The sequence below is a fragment of the Vipera berus genome (genome assembly GCF_964194415.1).
Source record: "Vipera berus genome assembly, chromosome: 5".
Classification (NCBI taxonomy): Eukaryota; Metazoa; Chordata; class Lepidosauria; order Squamata; family Viperidae; genus Vipera; species Vipera berus.
In genome coordinates, this window is record NC_138207.1 from 9,845,720 (window position 1) to 9,868,230 (window position 22,511).

The 22,511-nt window shown below is 44.6% G+C and overlaps 1 protein-coding gene across 1 annotated transcript in view; it reads left to right on the top strand.

The window, feature by feature from the left end:
* Nucleotides 1-22,511, top strand: part of MCF2L2 (MCF.2 cell line derived transforming sequence-like 2) — a gene marked incomplete at its 5' end in the record, with an annotated part of 214,247 nt that overhangs the window by 53,163 nt on the left and 138,573 nt on the right. The window contains 2 exons of the mRNA XM_081329835.1: nt 9,144-9,258; nt 18,214-18,304. Coding sequence (XP_081185961.1) covers nt 9,144-9,258; nt 18,214-18,304 — 206 coding nt within the window. The remainder of the gene's footprint in view (nt 1-9,143; nt 9,259-18,213; nt 18,305-22,511) is intronic.

The following is a 22,511-nucleotide window of genomic DNA, read 5'->3' on the forward strand; positions in this document are numbered from 1 at the left end:
AGGTTGCCAGAAAGAACAGGGGGTCAACCAATTCTCTGAAGCACCTGAAGGCAGGACAAGAAGCAATGGAGGGAAACTAACCAAGGAGAGAAGCAACCTAGAACTAAGGAGAAACTTCCTGACAGGGAGAACGATTAATCAGTGGAACAACCTGCCTGCAGAAGTTGTGAATGCTCAATGCTAGAAGTTTGTAAGAAGAGATTGGACAACCTTTTGTTTAAAAGGGTATAGGGTTTCCTGCCTGAGCAGGGGGTTGGACTAGAAGACCCCCCAAGGTCTTCTATTCTAATTTGAAATGAGCTTGCCTTTCCTTCTTCAAGGGTTTCTTAGGCTAGCCTACTGACTTAGAATTTCCCAGGTGTCGCTTATCTGTATCCTAACCATGTTCAACCCTGCTTATTTTCTTGGAGATCAATCAAGGCTGACTAAATACTGCCACCTGCTGTGCCATTTGGGTACTATCAGCAGTTATAGTTCCCTGAAAAAGCGGGGTGGTTTCATGTGGCCCGCGAAGCCATCCTGGAAACAGTGAGGGAACGGCCCTCACTGCCTTGGCCCTGGCCCAGAGACCCTCCTTCTGCCAGAGACCCTCAGATCTGTCCCACTCCTGCCCAGGCCCCCATAGGCACCCTTGATACAACAATGTAGAGCTGGCCACGCCCACCCAGTAGGCCATATGCACTCTAGCCACGCCCATCCAGTAAGCCACACCCACCCTGGCTATACCCACCCGACCCCCTGAGGGCAACTGCAATGCTGATGCGGCCCTCAATGAAATTGAGTTTGACACCCCTGCCTTAGCCTCTCTTTTAGATTTTCCTGAATTATTAATCTCTTTCACAGTGGATGTTATCAGGGCTTCATGAAGCTCCTGCCAAACAAATGGCATCTGAGGGAACAAATTATACCAGCCTTTGGTCTTGTTGCCTGCATGTCAGAGACAAAGTCACCCGTCACATGTAACGTGGCCAGTGTGAAAAAGTTAATTATCCCCCAGCCAGTTATTCCAAGGACAGATAGTTCTCAACTAACCACCTTTCCTTTAGTGGTCGTTCAGAGTTACAAAGGCATGGGGAAAAGTGACTTCCGATTTGTTTTTTTAAACACAACCATTGCAGCTTCCTCCATGGTCACGTGATCAAAATTCAGGGGCTCAGCAACTGCATGGACTTATGACAGGGCAACTTTTCCAGCTGGCTGCTGGCAAGCAGTCAATGGGGTGGGGGGAAGCCAGATTTGCTTCACTGCGTGAGTCACAACAACTGCAATGATTTCCTTAACAACTATTCTCCAAAGCAGAGGTCTTCAAACTCGGCCCTTTTATGACTCATGGACTTCAACTCCCAGAATTTCTCAGCCAGGCATGCTGGCTGAGGAATTCTGGGAGTTGAAGTCCATGAGTCATAAAAGGGCCGAGTTTGAAGACCCCTGCTCCAAAGCACCTGAAAGCAGGACAAGAAGCAATGGATGGAAACTAGTCAAGGAGAGAAGCAACCTAGAACTAAGGAGAAACTTCCTGACAGTTAGAACAACTAAACAGTGGAACAACTTGCCTCCAGAAGTGGTGAATGCTCCAACACTGGAAGTTTTTAAGAAGAGACTGGACAGCCATTTGTCTGAAATGGTATAGGGTTTCCTGCCTTAGCAGGGGGTTGGACTAGATGACCTCCAAGGTCCCTTCCAACTTATTATTATTATTATTAACTGTGGCAAAAAAAGGTCATAAATGGGGTGCAGCTCACGTAATGGCTATCTTGCTTAGCAATGGAAATTCTGCACTCAACTGTGGCCCTAAGTCTGTAAATGGGGTAACTAGGGGTACTTCTGTGAGTATCACATTAAACAATTGTGCCTGATTTGGACCAGCCCTTTTTGAGTAAATTTCACCAAGTTTTACTTTCTCTCATCACAGTGAACTTCTCACCACATAGAACCAGGGGTCTTCAAACTTGGCCCTTTTATGACTTGTGGACTTCAACTCCCAGAATTCCTCAGCCAGGCACGCGTGCCTGGCTGTGGAATTCTGGGAGTTGAAGTCCACAAGTCATAAAAGGGCCAGGTTTGAAGACCCCTTACATAGACTCTGGAGACCTGGGCATGCCCTGTTCAAATCAGAGTTTGTTCTGTAAAACAGTCTACAAAAGGTTAATCGTTGCTAAATCTCTAGGATTTCATGGATCCATAATCAGAGACGTAATCCTGAAGTGGCCAAAAAATTGGGATGGCGGTGAATCTTCCAAGCGGGGATATCCTATCAAAATCACTAGAAGAATACAGCAGGTCCTTGGCTTATGTCCAGCGGCTTCAAAAATGAGCCATGCTGGAAAAAAAAAACACCCATCCTTCCCAACTCTAGAATTAATAGCAGGAGGCTGAATGGAACAGCACAGCTTTCACCCTTCCCTGTGTGGCAAGCTTCCAGTTGCTTCTGATTTCCAAAATGTGTATTCCGTGTCTTCTTGGACTGCAAATGAACCGAGATAGTTGACGAAAAGAGAAAAGCAGAGAATTGGGGAAAGGTGAATGTCCTCCTTCCCCCCTCCGGCGGATAACACCCAGGGGTAGGGCCTTCTCAGTGGGTGCGCCCGCCCTTTGGAACCAGCTGCCTGTGGAACTTAGGACTGCCCCCGACCTTCGTTCATTCCGCCGGGACCTGAAGACCTGGCTCTTTGAGCTTTCTGGTCCAGGGTGAGAGTTTTTAATTGGGGGTTTTATATTTTTCAGGGATCAAATTTAATTATTTTTAATTGTTTTTAACTTTTGTATTGTATTGACGTTTTTAATTACCTTGTAAACCGCCCTGAGTCCTACGGGAAAAGGGCCGTATATAAATTCAATAAACTTAAACTTAATCTTAAACTCCCCTTTTCCCTCTTCCACTAAGCACACCCTGATCTGGCCCTTTGTACTCTGAATGAAGTTCCATCGTATTCCATCATCATTCATATTTAATGATATTCCCAAGCAACACAGAGATGCCATCAACTCTGCTGGCTCCTTTCATTCTGTGCACCAACGCAGGACTATATACCAGCTGCTGCTGCTGCTGTTTTTATTTTTTGCTGAGCTCACTTTCCCAAAATACAGCTCAACCCTTTCCCCCCCTCCTTTGTTCAGTACCAGTCGTGTCCACAAGGTGTCAGTGGTGCCCTGCTTTTTCCCCCCTTTTTCTTGTCTTTTTTTTTCTTTTCTTCCCCTGCATAGACAACACTTCCCTGCAAGCATCAAGCTATTATATGAATATCATCATATTATCCACCTGGAAGATCATACAAATTAGGTATTTCCAGACTGAAAGCTCTTTGGAGGTTTCAATACAAATGTTGTGTTCTTATTTCAACTTCCTTCTGCTAACAGTTGTTCTTTGACAAAAAAGAAAAGGCAAAAATGTTGGGGAAACAAGAGGATTGGAGGCAGTCCTCGACTTACAACAGTTCATTTAGTGACCTTTCGAAGTTACATTGGCACTGGCAAAAAGTGGCTTAGGGCCATTTTTCACAGACGGCCATTGTAGCATCCCTGTGGTCACATGATCAAAACTCAGATGCTTGGCAACTGACTCATACTTAAAATGGCTGCAATGTCCTGGGGTCATTTTGCAACCATCTGACAAGCAAAGTCAATGGGGAGGGCAGATAGCAATAGCACTTAGACCTATATGCCGCTTCACAGTCCTCTCTAAGCGGTTTACAGAGTTAGCATATTTGCCCCCCCCTCACCCCCAAGAATCTGGGTCCTCATTTTACTGATGAAGGATGAGTCAACCTTGAGCCAGTGATAATCGAACTGCTGACAGCCGGTAGTCAAAAGGAGTAGCCTGCAGTACTGCATTCTAACCACGGTGCCACCATGACTCCTAACAGTGTAACTAATTTAACAACTGCAGTGATTCATGTAACAACTGTGGCAAGAAAGATTGTAAAATGGGGCAAAATTCACTTAAATGTTTCACTTAGCAACAGAAATGCTGGACTCAGTTGTGGTTGTAAGCCAAGGACTACCTGTAAAGTGTATGAACAAGTTCATCCAGAGCAAAGGAGGGTGACTATAGGTTAAAAATTTGGCTTGAGGGCATCTTAATAGACCATCTTTGATCCTTAATGATAAGCTTCCAAACTGCCAGCAGAAGCAGATTGCTTTAATCTCTGTGCATACAAATAGTCCTTGATTTACAGCCAGAATTGGGATCAGAATTTCCATTGCTAAACAAGGTGGTTGTTAACTGAGTCACACCTGAGTGCTGGTAGAAAGCTACAAAGGCCCGTGGAAATTTTTGATTTGAATGAAAACCCTGGACAAAGGAAGCAGCAGTTAAACCAGCTTGTTTATAGCAATAGCACTTAGACTCACCTACTGCTCCATAGTGCTTTGCGGTCGTCTCTAAGCAGTTTACAAAGTCAGCATATTGTCCCCCAACAATCTGGGTCCTCGTTTTACTGACCTCAGAAGAATGGAAGGCGGAGTCAACCTTGAGCCGGTGAGAATCGAACTCCTAGCAGTGGGCAGAGTTTGCCTGCAATACCACACTCTAACCACTGTGCCACCACAGCTCTGATGTTGCTTATGCACATCCCAACTTAATTGATGAGGTCCCTTCCATACAGTCCTAGCAACCCCTCCGATAGATTTGCTGCATAATTGTCCATAATCTGATCCTTCAGCAGTTCCAATGGTGCACCCATCACCACCATAACCCTCTACTTTGCTCCTCTTCTCTTTCCTTTCACCTTTCCCAGCCTCAGAGCTTTCTCCAGCAAGTTGGATCATCCCATAAGGTCGATCACTGAGGTCCGGTCATTTGTGCCTCAAGTGAGAACTGTAAACTGATTTCTTTGAAGGTCCTTGGGTTTTTGTTTTTTTTCTCTTGACCACCCAATTTAATGCTACGCAAATATCTTAAGACTTCATTTTCCAGAATTCCCCATCCACGTGGCTTAAAACCCATCTGAATCCAAGGCGCTTTTCCAAAAGGCAGCTGGACGTTCCTGGTTTGGTTTGGTTTGTTTCTTTGAAAACATTTTGCTTCTCATCTAAGAGGCTTCTTCAGATCTTCCAAGAAAATCCAGTGACCTTTTGGAAAAGCACCTTGGGACAATCATGACCTGGCTCTCCATAGAAAATCCATCCAAATCCTGCCAGTTGGGGGAAAGCAGACATATTAGCAGTCTCAGACAACTGCTTAGTACAAAACTGTTTTGCACACTTATTGCTATCTTTGCTTATCTGACTTTGACTCTCCTATGTGAACACCAGAGGCATCAGCTCTGCACTGCAGGATCATTAGAAAGGGATGTTACATAACCACAGCCTGAAACTAAAATCTCAGATTAGTACAATTCCATTTTATACATAGGTAAGTCACGTTTCCTATCGGTGCTCGCCCACAATCACTCAGACTGCAGAGGTCATCAAAGCAAGTCCAGTCTCTGTGTTGACCGCCAGGAACTTCATCCTTGCTTTCTGTGTATAATCACAAGTCTTTTGGAACTTCCAGTCAATCCTTTGGCTTACACGCCACATATTTTTACAGCGTCTCATGGGGTCCCCAGTTTTTAATCCGATCCTGTTTGAATCTTCTGTTAACTTTCCTCTGCCAACAATAAACGTCTTCCCCAAAACGCAAAACAGTCCTGGCTCCCTTGGCGAACCGGGATTTTGTAAAAACTTAACTTTCGCTGACTTGCTCGGGCTTGTGGCTTCTTGCTATAACTGTGAAGAGTTGGGGGGAGAAACAGGAAGCAGGCCTATAGGGCAGTGGCGTAGCGTGGGGGGTGCAGGGGGGCCCGGCCGCACCGGCCGCAACATCTGGGGGGGGGGCGCGCTCGCACTCGCAGCTCTCTGCCCCTGCCTGGCTCACTCACTCTCTCTCACTGCAGTGCTGGCTGTGCGAATCCGATCCGAGCCGCCGGGTCGCCGCCCACTGTGGAGGGGGGGTGCCAGGCGTGCGGTGCGGAGAGAGTGAGGGACTATCTGGGGGAGGGACAGTGCAGCAGCAATACATGTGCTTAGCGGGTAAGGGTTTCTTTAACTAATCTAGTGGAAGAGACTCGAGTGCTAAAATCCACGGGTTAGGGGGCGCAAATTACTTGCCTTGCCCCGGGTGCTGACAACCCACGCTACGCCACTGCTAGAGGGTAAGATAAATCCCCTTCCCCCTTAGGGTCCTCACTGGGGTGACAGAGTCACATGGGGATAAAGAAGAGAAGGGCTAAGCTGCCATTTCAATCAGTGGTCCCCAACTTTCCTGGCTTTGCGGACTGATGGGAGGCGGTAGGAGGAAATGGTTTGGTGCGAGCGGACAGGTCCGAGCGTTTACGAGTGCAGTTCCATTTGTGCGAGGGAAGCTCCATTTCTGCCAGCAGCAGGCATAGCCCGGTTCTGAACGGGCTGCAGCTCAGTAGCAGGCCATGGTCCAACCCTTGGGGACCCCCGCATTAAATGATTTGGGTGCAGAAGACCAAGTCAGGATGGGGAGAAAGCTGGCAGTTTATGGGGTCACTGGGTGGGTATAACGTCTCCTGCCTTGAGCAGGGGGTTGGACTAGAAGACCTCCAAGGTCCCTTCCAGCGCTAGGATTCTACAGCAATGGCCAAAATGGTGGAAACCTTTTGGGGAAAGTGTACAGTAGAAATGCCTCCTTTGGTTAAGTTTCCACCAATTTTTCTTCTCATTTCTTTATAACCGTAGCCTTGTTCACTTAATAATACTATTCTACATCGCTTTCTGGGCGACCGGTCAATTCTTTGCGCCATTACTTTAATTTTATTACGTTTTGCGAGCTCACTAAATGAAAGAACACACACACACAAAAACCCCAACCAACTTGATGGCGATCACGTAACACACTGACAAATGTCCTCCTCTCAGCTTCAATGCGTGACATCAATAACTGAATCCTACTGTGATCTGATTGGCTCGTTGCCAAAACAAGATGACACCTGATTGGCTCTGTAAACACTCATGCTCATTGGCTACAATCAGATGAAGGAAAGCTGCCTGATCTCAACCTAAGCAAGTTGTGCTTCCTTTTTCTGGTTATTGGGCTATAACTTTTCATAGGATACAGTACAGATAATTGAACAAACTTTGTTGCGTTATATTCTTGATTAAATTATCTTTCCATTGATATATTTATTTATTTATTTATTTATTTATTAATGGGATTTATATCCCGCCCTATCTTCTAAGGACTCAGGGCGGCTAACAACAAAACATATAATAAGTACAGAAATTAAGATAAAAATAAAATTAAAATCATCTGTGCAATAAATTAAAATTAAAAATTAAAAATAAATTAAAAATTGTAAATATAATTAAAATGCCTGTCAGTCCAGGTCAGCCAGGTGGAAAAGGAGTGTTTTGAGGCCGCGGCGAAAGGACTGGAGATTTTATGATATATGATTTTATGGTACTACTCCAAAAAAAAAAAAAAAGTGGTGTTACTAGCCGTCAAACCGCAAAAATACACTTTCCCCCAAAGCTTTCCACAATTTTGGCCACTACTGTATATTCTATGTTCTGTTTAGCTGGCTCCACTGTTTGCATCCTTAGTTTGAAAAGCAAGTGCCCAGAATGCATTTATGTTGGGAAGGACACAATATTAATGATACCGCTGAATGCAGAGCAACGACTGTGATTGCAGGAGCAAGAAAGCAAATACTGTCCAGGTAGTCCTTGACTTACGACTATACCTCAGTCCAATATTTCTGTTGCTAAGCGAGTTAAGAGAATTTTGCCCCATTCTATGACCTTTCTTGCCACAGTTGTTAAGGGAATCAGTGCAGTTCTTAAGTTAGCAACGCGGTTGTTAAGCGAATCAGGCTTTTCCCCACTGACTTTGCTTGTCAGAAGGTCGCAAAAGGGGATCACGTGACCCCGGGAGACGGCAACCCGTCATAAAATACATGCCAGTTGCCAAGTGTCTGAATTTTGATCACGTGACCCATGGGGATGCTGCAACAGTTGTAAGTGTGAAAAATGGTCAGAGGTCAGAGGTCCTTGGTACTCTCTGAGCTTGCTTGTTGCAGACATTTCATTACCCAAACTAGGTAAACATCATCCGTGCTAGTTTGATGACGTGACCTAGTTTGGGTAATGAAATGTCTGCAAGAAAACAAGCAAGCTCAGAGAGTACCAAGGACCCCTCATTTCAACCCCTGAGCGACAAATATTCTCCTTTGTTAGTCGCAAGTCACTTTTTTCCATGCCACTGTAACTTCAAGTGGTCACTAAAAGTAAGTTTGTAAGTCGAGGATTACCTGTAGCTACACAGGTACTGTAGCTCAGGGCTTTTCAACCTTTTCACCCACTGTACCACTTTTAGGATATGGCAACATCCGAGTACTACCAGTCGCCTAGCAAGATGTCAAAATCTTGATGACCAAAAAAAAAAGAGGAAAAAAAGTGATGAAGTACAGCTAGTCCTCGACTTACAACACTTCGCTTAGTGACTGTTCAAAGTTACAATGGCACTGAAAAAAGTGCCCCCCCCAAGCCGCAGCCACGCAAGACAATTGCCTGCCCCCCCGGCGGTGCTCTTCCTCCTGTCCGAAGTTTTCACTGTTGTGAGCATTTCTGTTGAGGATTGGCAGCGGGGGTGGGGTGGGGTTGTGTTTGGTTTTTATTCCCCTCCCCCATCTGCTGGGTGGTTGCAGCAGGTTTTGGTCACTTCACATGACCCAGGGACAGTGTGACCGGAGATGCTGCAACAGCTGAACGGTGCTTCTTCTGGGCTCAGAAGGGCCAGGATCAGCGCCGAGCTCCAGCTGGAGCCTGGCGCTGATCCTGGGGCTTCTGCTGAGCCCTGACAGCCCCGAAGAAGCGCTGATCCTGGCACTTCCGCTGAGCCCTGACAGCCCTGCAGCTCCAGCCATCTCTCGCTCAGGCTTGTGCGGTGCTGCTACCGGTTCAGCTCATTCCCCTACCCCGCTACCACTTTTCTAGGATGGTCACGTACCACCTGCCAGGTGCTAATGTACTACAAGTGGTACCCCTACCACTGGTTGGAAAAGCCCTGCTGTAGCTAATAGGACTTGTGTGGATGCACTGTGCAAAGTGGGGATTTTCTCTTATCAATGTTCCTTCAGCTGTTGTTATTGCTATTGTTGTTGTTTTGCCCACTGAGAAACCAATTTCTCTTGCAGGTGGAAGAGGGAAGGATGGGGCCCCAATCATTACCTTCCCCGAATATCCGGGTTTCAGCGAGATCCCCAATGAAGATTTTCTGAATGTTGTCACCTACTTAACTAGCATTCCTAGGTAAGTCTTCCACTATTGCAAGCTTTGATGTGGTTTTGAACCTGGATTATTTCACTCCTTCTTCTTCAACAGGGTAAGGTCAAACAGCAATTATTTTCATCCCTTCCAAAGTTTGGAATATTGCTGCTTTGATCCCTCCCCAATGTATAATCTCTCAAGATTTGAATACCTGCAAGCCAGATAACCTGGTTTGTCCAAGCCTGGCCCTGCGTTAAATCTTAGTTATCATTTTTGCCTGCCATTCAACTCTTGGGGCTACCATCCATACACCATAGGTATACGTTAGTGAATAAAGAGCGCCCATCTTATTTATGACAACAGAATCAATAATCTGAACAGTTTAGTTTTGAGGTAACATTTCAATATCAATTTCAGGATACTGTGCTTACATAAATAAGTGGAAATGAAACTTTTACATTGTCATTTGGACTTCAGAAAAAATTGAAACTGGTTGTCTACTGAAGCATTTTTCTGGGAGCTTGTATAGGTTGTCCTCGCCTTACGGCCACAATTGAGCCCCAAATTTGTGTTGCTAAATGACACATTGGTTAAGTGAATTGTGCCCCATTATATCACCTTTCTTGCCACAGTTGTTAAGAGAATCACTGCAAGTGATTCATATAGGGAACGGTTGCTGGAATTGGGTATGTGTAGTTTAATGAAGAGAAGGGTGAGGGGTGACATGATAGCAGTCTTCTAATATCTCAGGGGCTGCCCCAAAGAAGAGGGAGTCAAGCTATTCTCCAAAGCAGTTAGACAGTTAGAACAATTAGAACAATTAACCAGTGGAACAACCTGCCTCCAGAAGTGGTGAATGCTCCAACACTGGAGGTTTTTAAGAAGAGACTGGACAGCCATTTGCCTGAAATGGTATAGGGTTTCCTGCCTGAGCAGGGGGTTGGACTAGATGACCTCCAAGGTCCCTTCCAACTTTATATTATATTATTATTATTATATTAAGTTGTTAAGTTAGGTTGTTAAATGAATCTGGTATCCCCATTGACTTTGCTTGCCAGAAGGTCACAAAAGGGCATCGCATGACCCCGGGATGCTACAATGATGATAAATACGAGTCAGCTGCCAAGTGTCTGAATTTGGATCATGTGGCCGTGGGGATGTTGCAAGTCGTAAATGTGAAAAACAGTCCTAAGTCACTTTTTTCCAGTGCTGCTGTAACTTCAAACAGTCACTAAAAGAGAACTGCCTGTGCATCTGAGCCCAAAATTTTCAAGGTATTTGTTAATTTTGCCCCTTTTTGTGACCTTTCCTGCCATAGTTATTAGGTAAATCACAGCAGTTAAGTTAGTATCACTATTGTTAAGTGAATCTGGCTTCCCCATTGACTTTGCTGGTGAGAAGGTCATAAAAGGTGAATGAATACATGCCAATTGCCAGCATCCGAACTTTGATCGTGTGACCGTGGGGATACTGCAATGGTCAGTAAATGTGAAAAATGGTCATTAAGTCACTTTTCACAGTGCTGTTGTAACTTCCCGCATTCACTAAACCAATGGTTGTAGGTCAAGGATTAGAATAGACTAGAGGAGTACATAAATTAGCATCCCGTCTCCATCCTTAGCAGGTTCCACTCTTATCCTTAAATGCTGATGCCACTGCTAAGAGAAACTCAGCAAAATCCTGGCTCACTTGACTCAATAAGAGTTTAAATTTCAGGAAGTATCTTCCTTTAGCTTAGTGAAAGGCTTTTGTAGGAAAGCCAACACAGGACAAGGACAAGGTGCCAAGTTGGAAAATGTAATGTTCCCTTATAGAATGTAAGGTTTTTCAGCTCAGAATCCCAATAAATCCCAAAGAGACTCTGAACACGAGGCTACTGAAAACAACACAGCTTAGTTTTTGATCAAAAAGAAAAGCCGGGTGCTTTGTAATCTCTTGTCTCTAACACAGAGACACAGAGGAGAAAAAAGACAGACAGACAGACAGACAGACACAGACACAGACACAAAGTTTTTCCCTTTTATAGCTAAGGCACTCTCTCACGCTAACAGGCTGCTAAAAGATTTCTTTTTCGTCCCAATACCTGTATTCTTTATCAGGTTATGTCAATTACAGCTTGTTACAGAGCTTTCCCTTCAAATACACAATTGCTGGCAAGCAGCCCAGAACTTTCTCCTTGGGCAGTTAGGTTTGCAAGTTAAAGGGGAAGAACAATAAGTTGCAAGCTGTAGGGAACACATTTAAAGTTACAGCTAAGCTTTTTCTTTCTCCTTTGGTCAGCACAATTTTAAGTTATCTCTGAGCAAAGTACAGAGCGCAAACAAGAAAGAGTGAACAATATGGCTGAGTTATACATAAAAGCTTATTATTTTTTTGGATCCCTTCAAGAACATATGACATCCGTGGTCCTGGTTGTGTAGCGTCTTGACCACAAAGGGGGAAGTGTAGGTGGTTAAGAATATTCTGTGTGTTTGCTCCCACACTTTTTCCTGCTTTGTCTAAGAAATTACTCATCTTAAATGCTTGCCCATTTTGATCAGCAACGTACCCATAGAGGGTTGGACTAGATGACCTCCAAGGTCCCTTCCAACTTTATTATTATTATTATTATTATTATTATTATTATTATTATTATTATTGTTGTTGTTGTTGTTGTTGTTGTTGTTGTTGTTGTTGTTGTTGTTGTTGTTACATGTGCTGGTCAGAGTAAACAGCTATTTTAGAAATTAGGAACTGTCCCCTTAAGGGATAGCCTTTTGGGTAATGTAGTTTTAAGTCACTCGGTCACATTTGTGTTTCGGATTGGCCATTAGGAGGGACTTCTGATTGGATAGCTGGGATTTCTGGCTACGTGCAGACCAGCGAGGCTCTTACAAATTCTAGCCATGGGAACTGTTTGCTCCTTCAGTATGGGAAATACTACTTTTCACCTACGTGTTGGGATCAGATTATGAAATGTGCTTCAGAAGAATCTCCCCAGTAACTGTGAGTGAATGTTTAGAGGATGCCTGATGAATTAAAGTAATCTGCATAAAACCCTTTCTGTGGAGTTTATCTGCCTGTATCAAGCGACGGTAACCCCCATTGCTTGGAACAGAACATTCCTGGTAGGATGTAGTTGCTAAAGTTTGCTTGTTTCTTTGTTTATGGATTTCCTGTAAACAAATAACTTTCCTATTGCATAACCTGGCTCATGGATCATTGCTGAGATCAGATCACACCTATACACAATTACTCAATTCTCCAAAATAGCATTATAGCATTATAGTTCTAATCTAGATACTCAGAAACTTGGCGTAGAAGTTTATTACTTTTTCTCATGCTCTTAAATAAATGTATAAAATACTCATATATTTATGTGCAAAAGAGCATGTTTCTTTTAAGTGTTTTCTACCATAAATTAAAGGAAATGTTTAAAGATGTGTATGTATATAAAGATATGTGGATATGGATGTGCAAGCATGTCGTATTTTTAATTTGTTTTTTCCTAAGATACTCAATTCCTAGCCCTATTCAGATTAGAACCTCAGTAATGGTGTGGTATCCATTTAATTATTTTCCAATGCTGTTTTCACTGTTAAAATCCTCTTGCAACTATAGGTTTAATAAATTATTTTATATTGTTTGGTTGCACAGTCAGTCAGATGTTTATACTGGATTTGGTATTTTTGTCTACCTATCGCAGAGGTCTTCAAACTTGGCCCTTTTATGACTTGTGGACTTCAACTCCCAGAATTCCTCAGCCAGGCACAAGCCAGTCCACAAGTCATAAAAGGGCCAAGTTTGAAGACCTCTGACCTATCGAGTCCTCCCCAAGGACCTGGGATAGGCAGATGTGGATGTTTGATGGTCTTAAAACAGAGGCGTGGAACTCTGGCCCCCATATGACTTGTAGACTTCAACTCCCAATTCTGGGAGTTGAAGTCCACAAATCATAAAGGGGCCATAGTTCCACAACCCAATCTTAAAGGAATCATTGCAGGATTGCAGGATCAACTGATCCGAGCAAAGCTGCCTTTCGCGATTCACCTATGGTGATTTTGTCAATGCCGATGGCGTTGGTCTAGGGATGTCAAATAATGGCTTTACTTTATGAAAGGAAGAGTCTTATTACACCTTACGATAATGTCTGGCTACGGGAGCCAGAAAGAGGGGAAAGGAGGGAGGGAAGGAGAGTGTTAAGACAGTGATGGATGAACCCATTACTCAAGAGAGGTGATGTTCTCTCTTTTATTGGAGGCGTTGAGGCTGGACAGCCATCAATGAGCGGGGGCAGGGGGGCTGGACTAGAAGACCTCCAAGGTCCCTTCCAGCTCTATTCTTTTTTTTTTTTAATTCCATTTATATCCCGCCCTTCTCCGAAGACTCAGGGCGGCTTACAAGCTTAGCAGTAGCCTTCATTCTATGTATATGCCTGCTTATTAGGGCTTTCATACACCCCCCAAGTGGCATTATTACAAAGTCAGCTTATTGCCCCCAACAATCTGGGTCCTATTCCCTTCTAATCTGGAGGTTGGATGTAATAGTTTAAATCAGGACTTTTCAACCAGTGGTACGGGTACCACCTGTGGTACATTGGCACCTAGCAGGTGGTACACAACCACCCAAGAAAAGTGGTACTGCGGGAGGGGAATGAGCTGAACCGGTGGCAGCACCGCACAAGCCTGAACGAGAGATGGCTGGAGCTGCAGGGCTGTCAGGGCTCAGCGGAAGCACCAGGATCAGCACTTCTTCGGGGCTGTCAGGGCTCAGCGGACGTGCCAGGATCAGCACTTCTTCGGGGCTGTCAGCGCTGTTGTAAGTTGAGGACTACCTGTACCTCATCACTTTTTTCCTTTTTTTTTAGGTCATCAATTTTTTTACACCTTGCTAGGCGACTGGTGGTACTCGGATGTTGCCATATCCTAAAAGTGGTACAGTGGGTGAAAAGGTTGAAAAGCCCTGGTTTAAATGCCCCCCTTCCAACTCTATGGTTTTCTGCACATGTCTTTATGTTTACTGGGAAGAAAGTACCCCTTTGTTCCCAGGGCTTTGTGCCCATTACAAATAGCAAAACATCCTGGGCTGTCACTCTTTAATTTTTGTGCCCAATATTGCTCTGGGTCTGTTATTCACCTTATAATATTTTCCTCTGATTTCTAAAATAAGTGCTTGAAAACATCTTCATTCCAAAACAATAAACTGTAAGATGGCCAACACTTTTGCAAATTAATGCAGAATAATGTTCTTTCTGTGCAGGCCAGATGTGAAATTAAAACTGAAACAGCAGCAAAATCTTTCCTATTGTGAAATTCCGCAAAAAAACTGAGCATTGATCTGTAATACTGTATGGTGATGGAAACTGCTAGTTAATAGATTAGGAACAGAGGCAAAAGCTGTGTTTAACCGGTTTAGCCTGCTTTACTGAATAATTCATTTCCTCTTTCTAGTTTGTACAATATTGGGAATCTTGAGAATATCAGATGACCTGTATTCACCCAGCGTGCTAAGCTGCACAAAACAGGATTCACACACTAACCAAACAAAGCTTGGATTAGATTAGTGGTTGGTTCTCAACCTTGGCAACTTTTAAATGTGTGAATTTTAACTTCTAGAATTCCCAACCAGCATCCTGAGGGTTGAATGTCCATCCATTTTAAAGCTTGATGGCTGGGGAATTCTTGGAGTTGAAATCTATATATCTTCAAGCATGCTTCCTAGGGAATTTTGGGAGCTGAAGTCCACCCTACTTAATGTATATGGATTACAGAATTCTGGGAGTTGAAGTCCACAAGTCCTAAAAGAGCCAAGGTTGCCTACCCCTGGATTAGACTATCTCCAATTAATCATTCCATCTTTTTCTATTTTATGATTCTATGATTCTGAGTTCCAAGTCACCTCCCCACTTACGCTTAATTTTTTACGTATATTTTCCAAAATATTGAGAAGGATAAACTGGTGGCATGTAGCAAAAATGAAACGGCACCATCCTTTTTATTTCTGAAAATGCCCCTAAAAGGCAGATCCCTTTGACCATCAAGACAAAGGGCTAAGAAATTTTGGGGATTGTTTTAGCCTCCAAATTATGCCTCTTGAGTTCCTAGTTGTCATCTGTTGGCAGTCAGTAAAAACAAGCATCCACATTACAAGTACCAGGTAGTCCTCGACTTACAATAGTCCATCTTTACGACCATTCCATGCAAAGTTACAATGGCACTGAAAAAAATGACTTATGACGGCTTTTCACACTTACGACCCTTGCAACATCCCCACGGTCACGTGGTCAAAATTCAGATACTTGGCAATTGACTCATATTTATGATAGTTGCTGTCTGCCAGGGTCACGTGATCCCCTTTCGCAACCTTCTGACAAAGTCAATGGAGAAGCCAGATCCACTTAACAGTTGGGTTACTAACTTAGTAACTTAACAACTGCAGTTACTAACTGCAGTGATTCGCTCAACAATTGTGGCAAGAAAGGTTGTAAAATGGGACAGAACTCACTGGACAACTGTTTCCACATAGCAACAGACATTTGGGGCTCACTTGTGATCAGGGACTATACCGGAGAGAGATTCTCAAATTTTCAGTAAGATACTTTATTTTTTTTTAAAAAAAGGGTGGGGGCCTCTCTTCCAAATGCAGGAGAAGTGGGTGTTGACTTGGACTTGTAAAAGAGATCCCAGGGTTAGATCCCAGCGGAACTGCCAGCCCAGAAAGCCAGCCCAGCTTCTCAATTCTGCAGCCATTCATTGATAAGGAGAATGCGCTCCAGTGAACGCGCAGACGTTTCTCGGTTACCTATTTGCGAACGCGCGTGCAACTTTTTTTTTTTAAAAAAAAAGCCACAGAGATAATACTATATGGGCTGGCACGATTTTGCATTTCTTTGCTTCCGCGCGTGCAACTTTTTTTTTTTTTTAAAAAAAGCCACAGAGATAATACTATATGGGCTGGCACGATTTTGCATTTCTTTGCTTCCGCGCGTGCAACTTTTTTTTTTTTTTAAAAAAAAGCCACATAGATAATACTATATGGGCTGGCACGATTTTGCATTTCCTTGCTTCCGCGCGTGCTTTTTTTTTTTTTTAAAAAAAAGCCACAGAGATAATACTATATGGGCTGGCACGATTTTGCATTTCTTTGCTTCCGCGCGTGCAACTTTTTTTTTTTAAAAAAAAGCCACAGAGATAATACTATATGGGCTGGCACGATTTTGCATTTCTTTGCTTCCGCGCGTGCAACTTTTTAAAAAAAAAAAAAAGCCACAGAGATAATACTATATGGGCTGGCACGATTTTGCATTTCTTTGCTTCCGCGCGTGCAACTTTTTAAAAAAAAAAAAAGCCACAGAGATAATACTATATGGGCTGGCACGATTTTGCATTTCTTTGCTTCCGCGCGTGCAACTTTTTTTTTAAAAAAGCCACAGAGATAATACTATATGGGCTGGCACGATTTTGCATTTCCTTGCTTCCGCGCGTGCAACTTTTTTTTTTAAAAAAGCCACAGAGATAATACTATATGGGCTGGCACGATTTTGCATTTCCTTGCTTCCGCGCGTGCAACTTTTTTTTTTAAAAAAAAGCCACAGAGATAATACTATATGGGCTGGCACGATTTTGCATTTCCTTGCTTCCGCGCGTGCAACTTTTTTTTTTTTAAAGCCACAGAGATAATACTATATGGGCTGGCACGATTTTGCATTTCCTTGCTTCCGTGCGTGCACCTTTTTTTTAAAAAAAAAAAGCCACAGAGATAATACTATATGGGCTGGCACGATTTTGCATTTCCTTGCTTCCGCGCGTGCAACTTTTTTTTTTTAAAAAGCCACAGAGATAATACTATATGGGCTGGCACGATTTTGCATTTCCTTGCTTCCGCGCGTGCAACTTTTTTTTTTAAAAAAAAGCCACAGAGATAATACTATATGGGCTGGCACGATTTTGCATTTCCTTGCTTCCGCGCGTGCAACTTTTTTTTTTTTAAAGCCACAGAGATAATACTATATGGGCTGGCACGATTTTGCATTTCCTTGCTTCCGTGCGTGCACCTTTTTTTTAAAAAAAAAAAGCCACAGAGATAATACTATATGGGCTGGCACGATTTTGCATTTCCTTGCTTCCGCGCGTGCAACTTTTTTTTTTTTAAAGCCACAGAGATAATACTATATGGGCTGGCACGATTTTGCATTTCTTTGCTTCCGCGCGTGCAACTTTTTTTTTTTTAAAAAGCCACAGAGATAATACTATATGGGCTGGCACGATTTTGCATTTCCTTGCTTCCGCGCGTGCAACTTTTTTTTTTTAAAAAGCCACAGAGATAATACTATATGGGCTGGCACGATTTTGCATTTCTTTGCTTCCGCGCGTGCAACTTTTTTTTTTTTAAAAAAAAGCCACAGAGATAATACTATATGGGCTGGCACGATTTTGCATTTCCTTGCTTTCTCCCCCCCCCCGCCCCGGGCTCCAGGAATTTGCTTTTGCAAGGTTGAATTCTGCAAAGAATCCTCAACTCGTCGGGCTGTTGTCATTTGGGGGGGGGGGAAGGCTGCGATCCGGCACAAGCGATCGTAGGAGATTTTTCCCATGTTTGGGAAAAGGCTCAAGGTTGACTCAGCCTTCCATCCTTCCGAGGTAGGTAAAATGAGGACCCAGATTGTTGGGGGCAATTAAGCTGACTTTGTAATAATGCCGCTTGGGGGGGTGTATGAAAGCCCTAATAAGCAGGCATATACATAGAATGAAGGCTACTGCTAAGCTTGTAAGCCGCCCTGAGTCTTCGGAGAAGGGCGGGATATAAATGGGATTAAAATAAAAAAAATAAAAATAAAAATAAATAAAAGGGGACCCGGTGCCAGGGAGGAAACGTGGCGTGCCCCTGGTCGCCCGTGGACCTGCCCGGGCTTAGAGCGGGTCGCCGCGGCCCGGGGATTTTGCTGCATTAACGTGGCTGGGAAACGGCCCGGGGCTGCCTCTTTGCACTCCCCCAATGCTCGCTCTGCTTCTTTTGCAGTCTGGAGGCTGCCAGCATCGGCTTCATCATCATCATCGACAGACGGCGAGACAAATGGAGCGCGGTCAAGGCGTCGCTCACCCGTATCGCAGTAAGTGCCAACTTCCACGGCTGGAGGGGTTTTAATTACCGTCATTTTTTTTAATTTATTTTTTTGTTTCCTTCGCGTGGCTTTCTTGCAAAAACTCCCAAAATCTCTTTTTGCCCCTGCCCTCCGGAGAAAACGGCGCCCCTGTTGCACGCGGAGAAACGGCGGCAAGCTCGTGCGGGCTGCCCCCCCTTCCCCCGCCTTGACTTTTCTGCGGGGGGGGGGGGAGAAAAAAAAAGAAAAGAAAAAAGCCCGCATTTCTGCAAAGAGCCGCTGCAGCCTTAACTTGAGAGAGCCGTAGCCGTTCTCGGGAGAAATTGGGGGGGGGGGGAAGGAAGGGAAGCTGGTTGCGGTACAGTTGCATTTGACAGATTTCGGGGGGGGGTTGGTGGGGGGGGAGGGGAAGGGTCTGGCTTCTCTTGCCATCTTTCTTTACGGCCGCGAATTGAGGAGCCAGATTGTTGGGGGCAATTAAGGTGACTTTGTAATAATGCCGCTTGGGGTGTGTGTTTGTGTGTGTGTCTGTGTCTGTGTGTGTGTGTGTGTGTCTGTGTCTGTGTCTGTGTGTGTGTGTGTGAAAGCCCTAATAAGCAGGCATATACATAGAACAGGGGTAGGCAACCTCGGCTCTTTTATGACTCATGGACTTCAACTCCCAGAATTCCTGAGCCAGCATGGCTCTGTATGGAAACCTCTCCATTTCTCCTCAGCATGGCTGGCTCAGGAATTCTGGGAGTTGAAGTCCATGAGTCATAAAAGAGCCGAGGTTGCCTACCCTTGACATAGAATGAAGGCTACTGCTAAGCTTGTAAGCCGCCCTGAGTCTTCGGAGAAGGGCGGGATATAAATGGAATTAAAATAAAAAATAAAATAAAAATAAAAATGAATTGATTGCACGGCACGCCGAAAGGGAGGGAAGGGTGCCGGCACCGACTCCTGCTCTGCTCCTGCTGGTGGTGGCCGGATTCCCACGTATCCACGCGTGCACGAGTTGCTGTGTCTTCTTCTCCCAGTCCCTCCCCCCCCCCAAAGGAGAAAGCGAAATTGGGCCCGTGGGCTTTTCTCTCCGGAGCCCGCTCGGGCCAAAGATGGTTCATGTCTCTCTCTCTCTCTCTCTCTTCTGCAAACGAAAGTGCACGAAAATATAAATAGCCTGGCCCTAAAAAGGTGATATTGATGCAATGCTTTGAAGGGCGCTCTTGAAAAGGACCATGCCCCGTTTCAGTGGCATTTGCTTTCACACGTTCAGTGTTCTTGCAGGGGGGGGGCTGGCGGGTGCGAAGGGAGTTTTTTTATTTTTTATTTTTATTTTAATTCCATTTATATCCCGCCCTTCTCCGAAGACTCAGGGCGGCTTACAATCTAAGCACAAATCAAATGTGCTTAGCAATAGCCTTCATTCTATGTATATGCCTGCTTATTAGGGCTTTCACACACACCCCAAGCGGCATTATTACAAAGTCAGCTTATTGCCCCCAACAATCTGGGTCCTCATTTTACCTACCTCGGAAGGATGGAAGGCTGAGTCAACCTTGAGCCTGGTGGGATGCGAACCTGCACTAATTGCAGGCAGCTGGTGTTACTTAAGAAGGCATTAGCCCACTGCTCCACCAAGGCTCTTTTTAAGTTGTGGATAGGGTTCCCGCTTTTATTCTTTTAAGTCTGTATACACCTATAGCTTTTAAAATAAAACATCTTTGTTATATGGATCGCCCAAGCATGCTGAGCTGTAACATAGTTTGCAAATCATCAAGGTTAGCTTCACACAGCTTGCTAAATCCCAAGAGTACACAAAGCGTGGTAGGTTTTGAAACAAAGTGTGAACCCTGTTCCCGGGTCAGTTGAAATTCAGGCCGGAAATTGCCTGATGGCAATTTGTTCTTGGGCGAGAATCATTCAGGAATAAGGAATATAAGCCTTAGGTAAGCTGCCTTCAATGGTGCAAACGAAAGCGAGATGTCAATGAAATAATAGCACTGGTAAATTTGCCAAGAGCAGGTTTTGGGTGAAGCAGCCAGTGCATTTGGGATGAAATAGGGTCATGAGAAAAAAAATGTTTATAAACCACAACCACAAGAAGGGATGCGGTTGGAAATATATATATTTTTTCTCTTCCTTCTGCATTGAATGGAGGATTCCAAGAAGCAGGCAGGAAACTGTAAAGCTGTAAGGCAACATCAAATATGGTTAGGAATCTCAGAACAAAGAATAAAAATGCAGGCTGACCTAAATAAGTTCAAAACATTGCAGCCACACGCACTGTTTCTCCACCTCTCTCTTCCTCCTCCCCCCTCTCTTTTTCATTTTTCCCTTCTCTCCATCTCCTCTCTTTTCCCCTCTCCCTCCTTCTCCCTCTCCCGTTCTCCCACCTCTTCACCTCTGCCTGCCTCCTTTCTTTCTCTCCATCATCCCTTCTCTCCCCTCCGTCTTTGTTCCTCCTTCTCCCCCTCTCCCTTCCCACCTCCCCCCCCCTCTCTCTCTCTCTCTTTGCCTCCCTCTCTCTCCTTTCCTCTTTTCCATTCTCCCCCTTTCCCTCTGTCTCTCTCTCTCTCCTCCCGTTTCCCCACTCTCCTCTCTTGGTCTCCATCTCCCCTTTCCCTCCCTCTCTCTCCTTCTCCCTTCCCTCTCTCTCTCTCTCTCCCCCCCCCCGTCTCCATCTCCCCTTTCTTCCCTTCTCACCCCTCCACCTCTGTCTTTCTCTTCCTTCTCTCTCTTTCCTCTTTCCCTCCCTCTCTCCCTTTTTCTCCCCTTCTCCTCCTTTCTCTCCCTTTCCCACCTCCCTCTCTCTCCTCTTCCTCTCCCCTTTCCCTCTGTCTCTCTCCCTCCTCCCATTTCCCTCCCTCTCCTTTCTCTGCCTCCATCTCTCCTTTCCCTCCCTCTCTCCCTCCTTCTCCCCCTCTCCCTTTCTCTCCGTCTCCATCTCCCCTTTCTTCCCTTCTTCCCTTCTCACCTCTTCACCTCTGTCTTTCTCCTTTCCTTCTCCCTCTCTCCCTTTCTCTCCCTCCTTCTCCCTTCCCTCTCTCTCTCCCCCGTCTCCATCTCCCCTTTTGTCCCTTTTCACCTCTCTTCACCTCTGTCTTTCTCCTTTCCTTCTCCCTCTTTCCCTCCCTCCCTCTCTCTCTCACTCTCTCCTCCCTCTCTCCCTTTCCCACCTGCCTCTCTCCTTCCCTCTTTCTCAGCCTCTCACCCCTTCCTTATCTCCCTGTTTCCCCTCCCCCTTCCCGCTGTTGGTCATCCTCTCATTAATACATGATCTACTACTACATCTCTGACCATTGACCCTCCCTCTGTCCGGTGTGGGTCCTGTGACAGTCTGTTCCACTGAGTGACAGCTTGTATACCATAGTCAAGAAGTGTGGGAGCGCCAGCCCTTTGGAATCAACTCCCCCTTGAGCTTCGGATGGTCCCGGACCTCCAGTCCTTTCGCCGCGACCTCAAAACGTTCCTTTTCCATCAGGCTGACCTGGATTGATGATGGGTTTTTAAAAGTTTTAATTTTTAACTGTGTAATTAATATTTGGGGCTGTTATTTAATTTTTTCTTAACTTTTGTACTGTTGTTTTTTATTGCTGTTAGCCGCCCTGAGTCCTCTGGGAGATAGGGCGGCATATAAGTCCCATAATAAATAAATAAATAAATAAATAAGTAAGTAAGTAAGTAAGTAAGTAAGTAAGTAAGTAAGTTTCTCCTGGAGGCTAGCCGGAGCTGAGGTCCTTGTAGATTTCACCCCTTGACTGTGGTCTTTTCCTTTTATTATTTCTTCTCCTTATATTACTATAAAAATCAGAATTTCACTACAACTCTTAGAGACGCCAGAGACAGATCTTCAGCCTATGCAGTGGTGGGATTCAGCTGGTTCGCACCTCTTCGGCAGAACCGGTAGCTAAATTTTTGTTGCCTGGGCCCAGAAAGGGCTTTCGGATGCAGTATCCACACAGAGAACCGGTTCTTCACCTATTTGAATCCCAGCACTGGAGCCTACGCATATCTCTTTGTCTTAATTCTTTTAATCTCACAGCGGTTGATCAAGTTTTGGTTGGGTTTTACGGATTTTGTGTTCTAATGAAAACTGTTCCCAAGAACTGATTGGGAAGGTTGGCGAGACCTGAATAAAATAAAACCATGAAAAAAATGTCCAAATGGTGAATGAGGAAGGTCCATCATAACGTTCAGAGCTTTAAAATCTGTCCGAAGTTCACGCTGGAAGGGG